This window comes from Falco peregrinus, chromosome 7, assembly GCF_023634155.1.
Source record: "Falco peregrinus isolate bFalPer1 chromosome 7, bFalPer1.pri, whole genome shotgun sequence".
NCBI lineage: Eukaryota > Metazoa > Chordata > Aves > Falconiformes > Falconidae > Falco > Falco peregrinus.
Window position 1 is genome coordinate 49,507,512 of NC_073727.1, and position 17,024 is coordinate 49,524,535.

Genomic DNA, 17,024 nt, shown 5'->3' on the forward strand with positions numbered 1-17,024 from the left:
GCGCCCAAGGAGGAAATGAGCGCCCGGCCGCCCCGCCCTCGCCCCGCCCCTCACGCTCGGGGCGGGGGGCTGCGCGCGCAGCCAGCGCGGGGCGGCGGGAGCCTCCGCAGCGCCGCGCGGAACGGGGAGCCCGGCAGCGGGCGGGGTGGCCTTAGCTCTGGCCCCGGCTCCGGCCCGCTTGTGGGGCCGCCTCTGGGGACACCGGCCCCGACCCGCCGGAAGGCGGTGCCGGGGCGCTCCCGCCGTGCTGGGGCGGCCGTTTCCTTGGGTTATTCGAACGCTGATTTAAAGCCTGTCAGTTAGGCAGGCGGCGGGCAGCGAGACGCGGGGCATGCCGGGGCGGGCGGAGGGATACGGGCGCAGCGCGGCCTCCTGCCGGCGGGCGGCGCCGCTGCTGCCGAGCGGGGCCGGGCCTGCGCGCCCCGCGAGGGCGGCCGGCGGGGAGGGGGGGGGGGAGCAAGCGGCTTGGCGCCTTTTGGCAAGCTGAGGGGAAAGATGGCGTCTTTGGGAAGGAAAACGGCGCGTAGCGGTTAATAACGTGCAAGATGGGCGCCGAGTTCTGGGTGTGACGTGCAGGGCTTTCTGCCCGTCCGCCGGGCCGGGGCAGGCACCTTCCCGGCGGGGTGAAGCGAGCTCAGCCGGGTCGGTGCGAGTCAGCGACGTTAATCGACAGTGAATGAAAAGGGAGTTAAGTTCTGGCTGCTTCCAAAGAAATCAGACTTCTTTTGCAGCATCTGGGAATCATAAAGCATACTGTTTGCCTTTACCTTGCAGCACTGAGCTGTAACTTCAAAACCAATTTTTTCTGTCCCACTATCCATGAGTTCTCAAGCAATGCTATTAGCACAAGTAAATACTTTCCCCTCGTGCCAGCATGGTCATAAAACTTCTGTAGGCTAAGTCAGTCCTGTCAGCTGGGTTGCACAGGTGTAACTGATTGTCACTCACTACATCAGTGTTGAAGATACTCCAGAAATCTCTTGATGACTTACTGGTAGCAGAAAGAATATAGTTGCTACAGAACAGATTCTGATGTACGTCTCCCCATATCCATCCGTATATATATATATGAATACAAAGATTCATCAGTGAGAACTTGAAATTTCATTTTGAAACCCATGCCACGCTACAACTTATTGACATAGTTACCCAAAAGTGGGTAAGGATCATGTTATTACTGACCACAAGGACAGAAGGCTTTCATTAAATCTTTCTAAGTCTTATCTCATTTTTAAACTGAAAAAGATGCTGCTGCAATTATTGTTTGGGGTTTCCTGCTCTGCTCCTGCCTCTGATTTCCTCCGCAAATACCCTGCAGGTATTTTTTAGAAGTCTTGAAGATCCTAATTAACAGATGAAGCCATCACAGGATGGGGCAGCATGGAAGAGGCACTGAAATACCGGAGTTGATCTTCAATATGAACACTAATGTAGAAAATTGACTCAATTTCCCAGTATGCAAATGTAAACATCACAACAGCAAAAATGCAGATAAGCCAAGGCAGACAAGAAACTGAAACTTTTTCCCTATAGAAGAGATGCAGAGATAGACTCAGAGTTGCTTCTATTCTGTGTATTGCTATTCTGTATATAAATTACCTAACATTTTCTGTATATCGGTGGCAATGGAAATACAAGATCTCCTAGTATTTGCTTGGAGTTTGGCTATTTTTTGCTATGTTCAGAAACCATGCCTCGCTTGTGTCTCTTTCAAAGTACAGATGAAGGTCTAGCTCAGATGCACTGTAAGGTGTGGGACCGTAAACCTTCCACCAGTGCCTGTTGTTTGTGTTCATGACTGTGTAGAAAACAGCCTTGCATTTTTTACCCCTTTCAGCACTTGGTTATTTTAAATGTATCTTTACAAGTGTAGATTACGTTTGTGGGAAACGTGCTAGCTGAGCAAGAGGCAAGCAGCCGGAGACATCTAGAGATAAGTGGAACCAGTCTGAAGAGCTTTATATTCTGGCCTGCTTTCCTTCTGTCCATTCAAATTAACGTGTGTATTATCAGGCTACTTTTTTGTTTGAGAAAGTAAGAGCAGCAATTTGTTAACTAACCTGGTACCTTTGGGAAGAGGATATTTAACTGAAATAGTCTTTTATTCTGTTTGCACATTACCTAACTCAGTGAGAACTAACATGGGACTTTCTGGTGACACTGGAATAAACGTGTTGACACCTGCATTGGGTTGTGTTTACAGTGTGATAACTGGAGTAAATTTTCAAATAAGAGTTGCTAGCACAAGCACCAGCAGCATCATTTGTCCTCAGATGAGAGGGCACTTAACTGTCTGTCTGAGCACCAAAAAAAAAAAAGCAAAATCCATACATTTGTTCATCAATAATGGTAAGATGAGGTGGGAAACATTATGAATGCATGGGCAGGACAGCTTGATGTAATTAAACACAAGAAATAAGTATGTGTAAGGCGAAATTAATCACGCACTTTCATGAAGCATATTGTGTTGGTATGTCTCCTGTTGGTTTAAGAAGTCATCAATTGCTGCAGACTCTCCTCTACGTTTGGCTTTAACCGGAAAGTAGATTATAGAATGAGCAAGGTGGCACTGGGGGAAAAACAGTTCTCCCGTTTGTTTTAAATCTGTTTCACATTGCCTCCCGGATTTAGGTTCCTTGACGGACAGTATGTCATTCATTAACTTAATTATCCATTAACTGGAAGGCTTGTAATTGTTTTTACCTGCTCGGTACTGGGTTTCTTCAGACGGGCGCCAGCTGGGACAACGCGAACACTGAGAGGCTTGGAACCTCGGAGGGGTGCTGTCTGTCCCCGTTTTGTTTGGCTCCTCTTTCCGTTCGCCGTCTATCGCGCCTTCGTGTCCCTCCCGTGTCCGTGTCCCCCCCACCCCGGCGTGGCGTGGCGGCCGCGGGGGGGCGCTGCGGAGTCTCGGCGGGCGCCGCTCCCAGGCTGGGGGGCGGGCGGGGCGCCCGTGCTGGCGCGAAAGGCGCGTAGCGCGGTACCCCGGGGGTCGGGGCGCTGGGGAACGGGCAGTAAGTGGGGTAAGGCACTGTTTGGAGGCGGGGGAGTCTGCAGGACTGTTACGTAGGTTTCTTCGCGTTTTAAAGTACCTTGAAATACCGGGGCCTGCGGGCGGGCTGGCTCCCGCAGCGGTTGCCCTTGCGGGGGGCAGGCAGAGCGCGGTGAGGGCGCTGGGGCACCGCGGGGGGGCGCTGCGCTGTGGCGGGAGGGAGGCGGAAGGGCCTGGCAGGTAGCTGCCGGGTGAATGCCGCGGTAACGGAAAGACCCAGCCTGGCATCTGTGAACTCTCCCTCAGAATGCTGAGCTGTAAGCTCAATGCTTGTTTTATACCTGATAAGGTGTTTTTTATGGGTCTTTAGTGGAATTGTCACACACCTTTCTACCATTTTTAAAGCGCAATATAGTTAAACATCTTCAGAAGGCTCTTACAAGGACTTATCTTTTGATTACCAGTGATTTTTTTTACAATTTAGTAGATAAGTAAGACTCCACAAAAGCATATAAAATCAGCAGTATGGTAACACAGAGCTCTGCAGAGCCAGTGGGGTTTGCAACTGGTTGTCTCCAAGATAGCAGCAGCTGCCGTGCCTGCACACACCCGTGAGGTGGGGCGTGCAACTAAACAGAAGCGGTCAGGACTGTTGTTCCTGTTAGGGGCTGACCACACCAGTGAGTAAACTCCAGAGCTTCTCCTAAAGACATTCCTTGACTGATAATCAGTCAAGATACCATTACAGCTTCAGCTAAAAACAGTTTTAGGATGCTTGGTAAATACTGCAAGCTTGCATTTGAAGTACAGGTATGCATATAGTTGCAAAGGTTATAAACCCAGGTTTTTATTGTACCTTTTCTTTTTTTAAGCCCCAGAAAGGCTGTGGTTTTACTGTACCTTTTCGGTTTTTAAGCCCTAGAAAGGCCGTGGTGGTTTTAATAATGTGAAAATTTTTCTGTCTGAGGGGAAGACAGCATTTTTTTATTAAACACTGATTAGATTATGGGCTGTCCCTGACAAAAATAGATTCAAGGAAAACACAGATTGCTTTTAACACAGCCAAGAACATTTTTTGCCTATCATGAACTTGTTTGCCAAGGACTCAATCAGTCAGGTTGGAGTTTGAGGTTGAGGAATTTTAGAAAACATCAGTCTCATCCTCACTGGGAAACAAGTTTGTTCTTTGAGATATACCTTATGTGCTGGACCTACCCGTAGATAACTGAGTGTCAGGCCACTGGTAAGAAAACCTGGAAAAAGAATTAATTGTCTTTCTAGATGTGAGAAAGGGCCTTAAGGTCCTAAAGGTACTTTGCAAGCCTGAGTGCCCTGTATATCCTGGCACTATGTCACAGTACATGGAGAAAGGGAAAGGCTTCCTCAGATCTTTCCCAAGTGAAAAAGGCTCTGGTTTTCAGGAAATTAAGTTTGCTGTCAAGCTTACTTATTTTGATAGCTGATGAATTTTTATTATTTTTTTTAAGGAGAGGAAAAAAAAGGATAACTTTGCTGTTGCTTTCTCAAAGAGCAAAAAGCTGGCTTTTTGCTTAGACCAGCCAAAGAACAATTTGTATTCTCTATGAGGAAGAGAAGTAATATCAGACACAGACAAAGCATAGAAGTCTTGTATCTAAAAGGTGAATGCCTCTTAAATGGCTTCAGATGAGAACTATGGACCCCAAAAGTATCAGAAGATTATGAGGTGACTTGCGCGATTACTGTGGCAAGGTTTGACTCCTGTCTTTGAAGGCGCTGGTTTTAATGGACACTGCTGCAAAAGTAGTTAGGTGTGTTCCCTGCTGCTGGCAAAGAATAAAAGCCAGAAGAGAAATAACAAAACCCGGGATACTCGTATCACTACTAGTAACAAAGTCCCAAATCTTTGTCAATTATTTGACATTAAATTTATGTATTATAAGTATCCTATCCCACAGCAAAGGGCCAGTTCCATAAAATATGAAGATGGAATGCTTCTACTGTGAATTTATGTTTTGATCATTGGGACACACTGGCATTTGTTTATTTCATTGCTGTGAGTGTTCCCTCACAGGTGCAGATCAGCTGAACACCAATGAGGACGTGAGTAACAGCATATCTGCCTGAGTGACCCGAGGAGCACATCGGTTTTTTCTGGCTGTGCAATATGGAATGATGGCAATGTCAGCAGGGAAGGGGAGGAATCCCATGTGCATGTTTTTCTCTAAGGATCCCAACAAAGCAGATATTAGAACCATTATTTGTGTATAAGATTTTAAATACTAGAGGATTTCCTAGTACAGGAAAATTGTAAAACTGTGTTGGTTTTTTTAATTATAGTATGATTTTGTATCAAGTTTTATGAATCTGAAGTAATTGTAGTATTTTTTTTTTTGCCTGTAAAAGGCGCAGCTTAGTATTTGTCAAACTCACATCCCCAACAAAAGTATTCTTGTAAATACTCACTGACCAAGTGTCAGACTTATTTTGGTAGCAACACTTATCTCAGTGAAGACTGAATTTAGAAAAGCTTTTTTAGCAAAACAGTAAATGAGTGAATACTGAAATGCTCTAAATTTTAGCCTATTTCTAATAAAGCTGAGCCACCATTACCAAATGAAAATGCCAAAATCCTTGCACTTTTAGTATTTCATATAATGCAGAAGTCCATTTCATTATGTTCATAGAAAGGTAATAAACAAACCTTGGGCAACATAGCCTTACTCTTTTACTGACAGCAAGTAAGCTTTCTGTCCTGAAGTGACGTCCTCATTTTTACTGACTTCATTTCCCAGAGCTTACATTTCCAAGAAATGTTAAGATGTACCAGCACAGGGCAGTAGTTTGCTGTTGAGTATTATGCTGCTCATTAACTACACTGAATTTAAGAACACAGCTGCCTAGTTAAGTTTAATAGGTTTTTTTTTCCTACATTTAACTAACTTAACTTTGATCTGTACCATACGTGTTTCATAATTATTTGCCTTTGTGCAATTGCTATGTTATTTTGTTCCTTTACGTGTCCCTTTTATCCATTTGGATCTCAATCCTGGACACCATCCAAGCAGAGTTAAATAGGGTACTGCAAGTCTGATAAAGATACCAAGATGAAACTCATTCACCTCTGTGTTTTAGGGTAGCCCAACATTGCAGCTTGGTCTGTCACTCGTGTTGAGTTGCAAAACCATCCTGCTGTTTGGGGCTGAGAGCAAAGGTGCAGCAGGTCAGCTCGTGGGGGCGGGCTGGCCCGAAGTCCCTAAGGCTGCTTCACAGTCAGTCTTTCTGTCTGTTACTGGGTTAAAGGTGAATTGTGCCGAAGGAAGGGGCTGAACTATTCAGTATTTATGATTATATTTGTAAAGTTTTAAATACAAGGGAATCCTGTCTGTAAGGCTTACTTCAGGTGTATTGTTGGTTTTGGACTTTGCACACCTGCTAACATTAACCTTAATCTGTGCTCATCCTATGTTACTGATTTTGTATTTGCATTGATGACCTTAATTGTCATCAGTCAAATATTACATTAAAAATCATGTCTTGGTATATGGTACAGTTGTTAAACTAGGTGACTTGGTGCTGCTTTCATACATCCCCATTACTCATTCTCGACTGATTTTTTAAAAGGTGAAGGGACTACATTCACTTATGTAGTGTTACTCAGGAACTGAACAATATTTTTCTAAATCAATCACTCTGTATTGCTTACAATCATATATTCCTGAGTTTTCCTTATATAGTAGAGCTACTAATTACTGATGAGTCTTTTGAAAAGACACCAATCATGTTTTTCCCATCCAGATTTAATCTGAGGGGTTTTTTAGTGTTGTCAGCTGCCCTGAGTGCATAGCATCATTAAAGAAAAGCTGTCACCCATGCCTGTTGCCAATTAATGCATCCTTAGGGGGCTGGTAGATGGGTTCACTAAAGCATTTGGCTGTCCATGGGATTTTTGTCTGAGAGATTTCCTTTGCTGAAGACACCTGGGGGGATTCATCTCTTGCTAAAAGCTTAGAAGCCCCAAAGTAACTGAGGAAATCTTTTGATACATAGTTCCTTCATTTGGCTGCATTCTTTGGTCAGACTGCAATATCTGAAAGGAGAAATGTGTTTTGAGTGTTGGGAGTTATGCTGACCAGAGTGGTTTAACAGTGTTACTTGTGAAATTTTGGTGGTGGTTGGTTGGGTTTTTTCCCCCTGTGTAGTAACGCTGTAGCTTTTTACATTGTAAAAGCAAGAATAGTGGCTTCTGGGAGCCAGAGTAATCCAACTCAGGTATTGTAATGCTGTTGTTGCTACGTGTTTCCACACAGAGGGTTCAGATACATTTTATACATGCAAATTTAATACCACCAAGTTACAATTGGCCAACATGCAGTGTAATCATGGGTGTATTGCTGCAGCCACTGTCACGTATTCTTGTCAGTGATTGTCATCACATACTGTGTGCTTTTCTAGGACTTAATTTCTGTGTGTCCGTGTCCCAATCCTACTAAATTTTACTGCATGGATAGAATAATGTGTCTCACAGCTTTGTTGATACTCTAGCTAAGGTAAGAGTGACAGGCTGTTTTCTAACCATGTCCTTGGCCTTCAGCTGCGACTTATATGTGGTACTGGTACTTTGGCTGGCATGTCCATGAGGCTGAGTATCTTCTGCGAACGAGTCAGCGCAGGGCTCGGTACAGGAAGGAGTAAGGACTGAGTATCTAGGCTGTGAGAGACTCACACCCATATATCCATTGGTTTTTTAACTGCTGTTCCGTTCTTTGACTTAACGCTTTTGGGTCCTCCCTTCACTCCGTCCCTTCTTCCTACAAATGCCTTCCTACCGTCTCTCCCCACCCCACATCTCTGGGCTTCCCAGCTACGTTTCCCCGCAGAGGCATTCCTGCAGCCTGCCCTGCTGAGGGCTGCGGCCATCGCTGCCTCCTCGGAGCCTTCCAGCCTCCGCCTGCCGGGGCGGCTGCCCCGCGTCCCTCCCGGCTGCCCCGCGTCCCTCCCGGCTGCCCCGCGTCCCTCCCGGCTGCCCCGCGTCCCTCCCGGCTGCCCCGGCACCGGCCGCGCCCTGGGGCCGGGCGGCGGGAGCGGCGCCCGGGCCGGCGGCGTGGCGCCGCCTGCGCTGTGTGTGTGTATATAAATGTAACGCCAGGCTCCTGGTAAATTCGATTAAAAAAAGGACGTCTGGGCGGTTGTGATCTCTGGGTGTCGGTAACCACTGCTGGGCAGATCTAACGCCGATGAGCGTTTTTGTAGGGTTGGATTTAGGTTATTGCCGTGCTGCTCGCCTCGATCCCGTGAAATAAACGCGCTGCCCTTGGAGCCACGGTGTAATAACGGGGCGCTGATCCCGCACTGTATGTTGTACACAAGCAACCCCGGTACCAGCCGGGGTCCGCAAAAGGCGCCGACCGGGCCCGGGCCGGGGCGAGGGGCCGGGACCCGGCGGCCGGAGCCGCCCGCGCCGCCTTGGCGCCGCCTCCGGGGGCGGCCGGCTGGGGGCGCCCCGATGCCACCGCCCTCCCCGCTCCCCTGAGGGCCCCGGCCGCGAATCACCGGTGCGAGCCCCGGGCAGCGGCCCGCCTTGCCGGGCGAGGGGCGGGACCGGTGCCGACTCCGCTCCGGCCGCCGCTCCTCGCCGCTCCGCTCCGCGCCCGCCGCCGCCATGAGCGCGGACCCCGTCGTCTTCGTCGCCGCCGCCAGGACCGCCGTGGGTGAGAAGCAGGGCCGGGTGCCCGCGCCGAGCCCGGGTGGCGGATGTCCCCGCGGCCGGGCGGGCTGGGGCGGCGGGAGCCCCCCGGGCCGCGGCCGGTGCTGAGCGCTCTCCCTCTGTCCCAGGCTCCTTCAACGGCGGCCTGTCGGCGCTGCCGGCCCACGAGCTGGGCGCCGCCGCCATCCGGGAGGTGCTGCGGCGGGCCGGGCTGGCCCCCGGGGAGGTCTCGGAGGTGATCCTGGGGCAGGTCCTCACGGCAGGTAGGCGGCGGGGCCCGCGGCCGGGCGGTCTGGGCGGGCCGGGCGGGGGCCCCTCCTCGCCGCGGCGGCTGGGGCCGGCGCCGCCCGGAGCGTGGCTCCCGACAAAGGAGCTGAGCGGCGTCTCGGCCGCTTCCCGGAGCGCCCTGGGCGACAGAGCCATCGCTGGGAAAGCACGTGGGGGGGGGGGGGGGGGGGGGGGGCGCCTTGGGGTTTTTTGGAAGCCCCGCAGCCGCTGTGTCTGGCCGCAAGTTGGTTTCTTTCCTTTGTTGCAGCATCCTTCCCCCGCCCCGCCCCCCCCCCCCCCCCCCCCCCCGGCGTCGGTCTCGCCCCGAGGGCAGCATCCTGCGGGACGGAGCTGCCGAGGCTGTGCGGGGCTGGCCGGCGCGGTCTGTGTGCGCTGGCTGGGAGGCAGATACTTTGATTGAATAAAAATGCGGCCGATAGGGAATTCTTTTGAACCGTCCCCTGCTTTTTCCAGGGAAATATTTCACCAGCAGAGTCATAAGGCAGGTTTGTTTATGAAGATGGAGGAATAAAATAAAGGAAATAAACGTTTTTATCTTACTTAAAGCTGATCCAGATTCTTCTGTATTTTTAGCTCGCTGGATGATGTGGTTTCCTTCTCTGTTTCTTTGCATACAAAGAGCTGGCATCACTTTGGCCCGGGGAGACGCAGATGAAGAATGTTTTCTTTGAATATTAGCACTCCTACTCCCTCCATCAGGATTACAACAAAGAATGGAAGCTTTCAGGACTGTACTTGCATAATTGTGCTTTTGATTTCCATAGGAACTGATAGGGAAAGTTGTGGGCTGCTGGTATGCAGAGGATGAGCTCTCATCTTACACATGTACAAGAGGCTAGCGCTAATTTGAAGTTGGTGTTTCATCTGACCTGCCATCAGAAGCAGAGCTGCAGATATAAAACTGTCAGTAGCAAGCCCCTGATCTTGCAGGGATTTTATTGATCAACAATATAAACGAGAGGTAACTGATCTCGTGTTTACTGATTACCACTGGGAACTTCTCTGTCTATCAACTGAAAACAGAGCAAGTTCTAAATTTTGGTGGATTTGGTGTACCCGTTATGAAAAGTGACAAGGCTGACATCTGTTTTTTAAGGACAAAGGTAAAATGTTGCCTGTTTCTGCAGGTGCTGGCCAGAACCCCGTCCGACAAGCGAGTGTTGCTGCAGGAATCCCTTATTCTGTCCCTGCCTGGAGCTGCCAGATGATCTGTGGGTCGGGCTTGAAAGCGGTATGTCTGGCTGCACAGTCCATACTGACTGGAGACTCCAACATTGTGGTTGCAGGAGGCATGGAAAGTATGAGCAAGGTAAAGCAAACGATGGTGCTCATTGCGCTGACTTACTGGGAGCACACATGTCAAGTGATGTTGAAATCCTGCATTTCAAGGCTAATGCTCTGGAGGCAGATTGAAAGAGTAGCTTTGGTTTCTGCACTTGGGAATTAATTTACACATGCAACAATTGACTTCAAGTAGCTTTTTTTTTTTTTTAATTAAAAAAAATACCTGGTACTGTGGTTACTAAAAAGGTGCCATGCAAACACACCCCATGTTTAAAATCTGATTTTAATTTCCATCTAGCCCTGTTGTGTTGATGGATTTGCTTGTGACAGGTGGCAATAGATGGGTTTTTTCGGTGTTGCAAGAATGTCAAAGAAGGAATAACTGGAAATGTTATTGTTCACCAAGCAATTTTATTTCAAGGTGTTCATCCCAAGGTTGTATTGAGGAATTGTGCTGGGCCAGTGGTTGGATGCCTAAGGGGGTGGTCTCTGCTGCTGCGGCTCACTAGCTGCCCATGTTGAGAGTGGTGGTGGTGTTTGCTGGCAGTGGAGTGCGATCGGGAACCACCTACAAGAAGACTGGCAGGATGGTGGACCCATGGCCGTATGGCCCCAAGGACAATTGATTCAATCTGTGGAGAGAACACATTGGCTGCTTGGTGATACGCTGCTGTGGAAATGCGCAGGCCAAACAGACCCTGCCAGCTGGCAGGCTGGAGGGAGAGACAGAGCGTGCAGCCAGGGAGACCGCCGGGGTTTGAGATAGCTACCTGCAGCTGCGAGGCAGGGAGGGATCTGTCTCTTCAGCTGCCTGGCTGTATTACACACTGGAGATCTAAAACATCTAACTCCTTTCAAAATACCTTCTTGCAGGCTCCTCATGTCATTCACATGCGAGCCGGGGTGAAAATGGGAGAGGCTTCCTTGCAGGACACTATAATCCTTGATGGCCTTACAGATGCGTTTTATCAGTATCATATGGGTATCACAGGTCAGTTATGACAGTTCAGAAAACGAAATGGTTAACTGGGGAAGGGGAAGAATGCACTGACAGCGAGTTTCAGAAATGCAAATTTTCAAATAACGTGTTTCAAGTTGTTCTTAGGTTGTAGTCATGAAAAAGGAAGAAATTCCTGATATTGAAAGGCATTGAAGGCATTTTCTGCTTTGCTTGTAAAGCTACTGGTCTTTTTTTCCTGTCTGAGCTAATTTCGCTGTATCTCTTTTGCATCTGAGAAGTTTAATTTAATTCAGGAAAAATAAACGAAGCAAGCCCTGTTCTGAACTGGAGCATTCAGCAGGATGGATTTGTGGGGGGTGGGGTGGGGGAGTGTACTGTGGATACACATGGTTCTGCAACTTCAGGTTATTGCACCCTGGATGGGACAGTCAGCCAACTGCTCTTTCAGACCCTGCTTATGAAACAAGAGTAACTTCAGAACTGTTCCCTCATCTGAAGTAGCTGTAGAGAGACCTGAGCTTAATAATCTAGAGAAGACATAAACTAGAAAAGTTTGTTTGCATTTGTATTTAACTTGACAAAACATCTGGGAGGAGATTCCGCACAGAAATTTTCGCTCTTAAAAAAAACATTGCACAGAATCTTGAGCAAACAAAAATGAGGAAATCTGAATGAAAACTGTTCAACAAGCTTAGCTGCTTGCTACAGTAAACAATGGCTACCCTTGTGCTTAAAATTTTACAACTTAAAGTTTTAGCATTTCCTGATGGCAATTTGCATTTTGTTCTTATTTCAGCTGAAAATGTTGCCAGTCAGTGGCAAGTCAGCAGAGGTGAACAAGACCAGCTTGCTGTACAGTCACAAAACAGGGCAGAGGCAGCACAGAAAGCTGGCTATTTTACAAAAGAAATTGTTCCTGTTCTTGTACCTTCTAAAAAAGGTAGGTGTGAGTGGATAATGAAAACTGATTTTAAAGAAAAAAAATCTGTTTTCTACCATGTCTCCTACAATCAGTGGATAGTTTCCCACTTACACGGCCTTTTCTGTAAGCTGTTCTGTAAGCATGTAGCCTGTTGCTCTCTTTCTCAACTTTCGGTGGTTATTTTTTAAATAAGCGAGAAGTGATGCAAATATGGAATATCTAAATGTAGCTCTCGGCGAATATGCCTGTTGTGTTTTATTGGAGATGTAATGACTACCCACGCAAACCGTTGACTTAACATAGGCTCAGCTATGGTATCAAAATCGGTATTTTTCATTTTGTTAGACTCCTGCTGCACCAAACTTAAAACAGTCATGTTCATTGCTCACCTAGTAAAATACGTAGTAGAGTAACTAGGGTTACTAGGTAATTAACTAAGTCATATATATCAGGTATGCTTCTCTTCAAGTCTGCCAGGGATATAAACGGGCATGTTATGGTGCTTGAGCCAAAGGTCTCTTAGTAGAGCATGGGAGTTCCCTCAGCTCCATACGAGGTGGATGCAAAACCAAACAGAAATCAAGAATCAGTTGTTAAACATTTGCATGTAATAGACCCTGTAGGAAAAGTTCTGGCATTAGGCCAGTTACAAACTAAGGAAAGGCTTTCCTGATACCAGTTTAGATAATACTATTTAATGACGCTTGACTACACTTTGCGACAAGATTCCTACAAGTATCATTTGGAGGGTAGCCTTCTGTTTGGAAGAGAAGCTATTGGCTTAGGAACAGCGAGAATAAGATCTGCTTTTGTAGAACTAGCCAGTGTTTTAGTTGTTAGTATTTGTCTTGGAAAACCCAGCTGTCCGTCCTCCTAGAAGCAGCTGGAGGTTAGAGCTTTGTTAAACGGCACACAAGTTGGAAGCTGTCTCTGACGTAAGAATGGCCTGTTGGTTAGAAGGAGCATGGCATATGTTCCTGATGAGCCTGTTGTTTGTGCTGGCTTTCTGTTGAGGTGAGTGTGTGTGCGATTAGACCCTCCTGTGAGTATAATTCTGTTTTGCAGGTCCTATAGAAGTTAAAACAGATGAACACCCTCGACACGGGAGCAACTTGGAAACAATGGCAAAGTTAAAGCCCTGTTTCCTGACAGATGGAACTGGGACAGTAACAGCAGCTAATGCATCAGGTTGGTCCGTCTGGCTAAAACCGAAATGGAAAAGCAGCAGTGGCGCCTGGCAGGGTCTCTGCAAGGGGCTTGGCTGCCACATGGTCACTGCTGAATGGATTTTGCTGGACACGGCAGTGTGTTTGACAACATAAGTAGAACTCGAATAGAACTGTGGTGGAGGATCTTCTGTGTGTCTTTTGTTAGCTTGCTTTCTATGAAGCAATAGAAGTGTTTGGACAGTAACAGCAATATTTGATAGGCTGTTGATCAGAAACTACATCCTCTCTTTTTAAAACTAGCTGTCTGGTGGTTTCTAATACTGCAGGTTTGGACAAAGGAAAAGTCAACTATTCATGTTGGAAAATGTTACTCCTGTGGGACTAATGCTCCTGCCACAGGCAGCTTTGAAACTTCTTCCTTGGTCCTTACGCTGCCTCTTCCAAAGCCTACCGAATAAAGCTGATGTGCTCCTTTTTCAGAATGTGCCTCAGGTCTTCCACCTGCTGCTTTCCAAATAGGATCACAAATGTGTCACATGTACAGCAGTATAGATATGTTACCCGTTTTAAGTGTTTGTGGCAGGCAGACTTGGCTTGCAGTCATAAAAGATTTATGATTTTTGTGTTGTCTAGATTGTGAACTTACGCAAGTAGGAAAAGGTGGTACAGTAACAGCTGTAAAGCCCAACAAATACAAAAAACCAAAGTTGTTTGTCACTCCACAGGTATAAATGATGGAGCTGCAGCTGTAATTCTGATGAAGAAATCGGAAGCTGCTAGGAGAGGTCTTATGCCTTTGGCTCGGATTGTGTCTTGGGCTCAGACAGGTGTAGATCCATCTATAATGGGAGTAGGGCCCATTTCAGCAATAAAGCAAGCTGTAAGTAATTACCTATCTATGTATCTATTGTTTGAAAACCCTTCCTTGTAATCACTTTTCATTTTCTGGCCATGTCTTGGTTTTTCTATATTCTGAGTGAAAACGAGACTTGAAACAGTGGAGAGTATACAAGATTAAGATTTTTAGTGCTACCAGGCTAATGCCTACTCATTGGGGAAAAAAAAAAAAATGTACAGGTGTATGAATGGAGTTCAGAGCACAAACTAGTCAGGTTTGTGGAAGGCCACCTGGACAACCTAGGAGGCTAAAGATCGCATTTAGTGGATGCGTATAGTAACCTAATTTGGGGATGATTTTGTCCTGACACAACGTGGTTCTGATGCTGTGTCTGGCCAGGTTACTTGTCAGATCACTGCCTGACTGTATTTGTAATAGCACAACAATGAGAGAAGGGCCAGTCAGTGCGTCTGCGTTAGCAAACGTGGTGATGCCCTTTGTGTTTTAGTTTGCCCTGTGAAAGGGTTGGAGCGTGCCAGCTGGATTCCTTGCAGATGAAACTAAACCAGATGCACTCCAGAACCGTGTCTGATGTGCTCAGACCATTACTGCACCCACTGATGCGCTCTGCGTTCAGCCCACGGGACAAGGTTCTCAAATGAAATGCCCTGAGCGGGCAGCCCCTACGGTACCATGCTGCTTGCCAGTATAGACGTAGCCCATGGCAACCCCAGCTGATTGTTAAAAGCTGAGCTATGAAATTGAGTATGAAAAGAGCTCTTACACAGCTGGTAAGGACAGATTTGCTTTATTTTAGTTTTATTTATACTCTGTAAAGGCCTTACTTTGTTCATCTCTGAAATGTCCTGGCAATGTAGAAGCCTGATTTGAACTCAGCAAAGCTCTGTGGCTTTTGACAAGAAAATCAGAACTGTAATGGAGAAGCTTTTTCTTACCAGATCTCAAACTGTTCTTTTAAACTGAGAATGCTATAAATGTATATACAATACACATTGCTAGTTTAAATTGTAGAACAGACACAAAATAATTTTATAGGTACTCTGCAAAAGGGTATACCACTTCTTAATGCAAACTTTGTAATGTGTGTTATCAAACCCTTCACACCCTCCATATATTAATCTCTTCAGAATCTCATAGCAGCACTTCTTAGTGAGAGAATGACCAGACCATGCCTTTTACTATGTTAACACTAAACCTTATAGACTTCTCCCAGAAATGGAGTGGTTGCCATACTGTCTCTAGCGTATCTAGCAGGAAGAGCCCTCATCTTAGACTATACTTGGAGATGCACCAGTCTGGCTAGCTGGTTGTGAAACATTGCTGCAGATGGTCCTGCTGGTAAAGTGTTGCTGTTAAAAAAAAAAAAAAATGGATGGAAGTAACAATGTACAACATGCCTAAGCCTGTACCCGAGTAGGCAATTGCACCACAAGTTTCACAAGTAGAAAACATGAGCCAAGCCATCTCCCAGCATAGCCGCCTGTGAAAATCTTCAAGCAAAGACTGGACAAATGATGCTTGACACTAATGGTTACTTCACTATTTCCTGTGTAAAAATCTGTATTAGGCAGAGAATCTCTAATGGAGTTGAACTTATGTCCTGAAAAACTTGCTGTTAATCTGTTAAAACCTACTTTTGAAAACAATCCTTGTTCTATTAAAGATACCACACACTGCTTAACTCCCACAATTGCACCACCGCTGCGTGTGAAATTAGTTAAGTAACAGCAGCCAGCATTTTATAGCGCGTTGTGTTGCCTTGTCACCAACCCTGGCTATGAAAAAATGTTTCCCTCAACTTTTAGAAGTGGTAGCTTCAAATCAACCAATTTAAGTCTTGCAAGAAGCTTCCTCTGCTGCTGAGGAAGACTTAAAAAGTAATAAAGCCTCTTAATTATTTTTTTTTTTCCAGATTGACAAAGCTACCTGGACTCTGGAACAAGTTGACCTGTTTGAAATTAATGAAGCCTTTGCCTCGCTATCTGTTGCAATAGCAAAAGAACTGAAAGTAAATCCAGAAAAGGTAATGAATATATTTGAGGCCACAATTAGTTTGGCTCCTGAAATTCAAACTCGTTCCATTCTATGCATCTGGATTGTATCCCCAAGACATGAGAACAGTCAGTCCGCCCTTGCCGTCACTTAGCTGTAAGGAAAAAGGATGGGAACCCCAGCAGGCGTTCCCTTCACATGCTGTGCCGCAGGTAGAGTTTCCCAGCTGAACAGGCTGCAGCTTTATTACAGTGGATTTGTATGCAAATCTAGGTTCCTGTTTGAACATACTTATCATTAACTTCAGAATTTGAACTTGCTGCTGGTAGTGCATTTCCCACTGTATTCTTCCAGTGATGGCACAAAGTGTTGGTGTTACTCTCCCCTCCCCAAACCCATATTAATTATCTTCAATTTCAGAAATACTAATTATTAGCAGCTGTTGCATCCATGCTTGGTTTCTCCTGGAGATGGTCGTAGCAGTTTATTCACAATCACAGACCATATCCAGTGAAGCCATGCTGAAGCTAACCTGTTTGAACGGTTTCTTAACTTGGCCTTCTGTATTGGCTTTTTTCTTACAGATTAATATCCAAGGTGGGGCTATTGCTCTTGGCCACCCTCTTGGCGCCTCTGGTTGTCGCATCCTTGTCACTCTTCTACATGCACTGGAACGAACAGGTGGAAAACGTGGTGTTGCTGCTCTCTGTATAGGAGGAGGAATGGGAATAGCCATGTGCATTGAGAGATGAAAGTGACTGACTGAAGTAATAGCTGGTGTGAACTAGCTTTGAAACTGTTTACTAATAAACCTCTAATCATGGAACATGCGTTTGTTTTCTCTAAAATGAAATAATCTTAATCCATTACT

At 46.5% G+C, this 17,024-nt stretch overlaps 1 protein-coding gene across 1 annotated transcript; it reads left to right on the forward strand.

Moving 5' to 3' along the window:
• Positions 1 to 8,524: 8,524 nt before the first annotated feature.
• ACAT2 (acetyl-CoA acetyltransferase 2) lies at positions 8,525 to 16,979 on the forward strand. Its single transcript, XM_055809845.1, has 9 exons — positions 8,525 to 8,682; positions 8,807 to 8,941; positions 10,094 to 10,275; positions 11,124 to 11,241; positions 12,008 to 12,151; positions 13,199 to 13,321; positions 14,028 to 14,182; positions 16,074 to 16,184; positions 16,738 to 16,979. The coding sequence occupies exons 1-9, from the start codon at positions 8,634 to 8,636 to the stop codon at positions 16,903 to 16,905; spliced, it is 1,185 nt and encodes a 394-aa protein (XP_055665820.1). The 5' UTR covers positions 8,525 to 8,633; the 3' UTR covers positions 16,906 to 16,979.
• Positions 16,980 to 17,024: the final 45 nt, after the last annotated feature.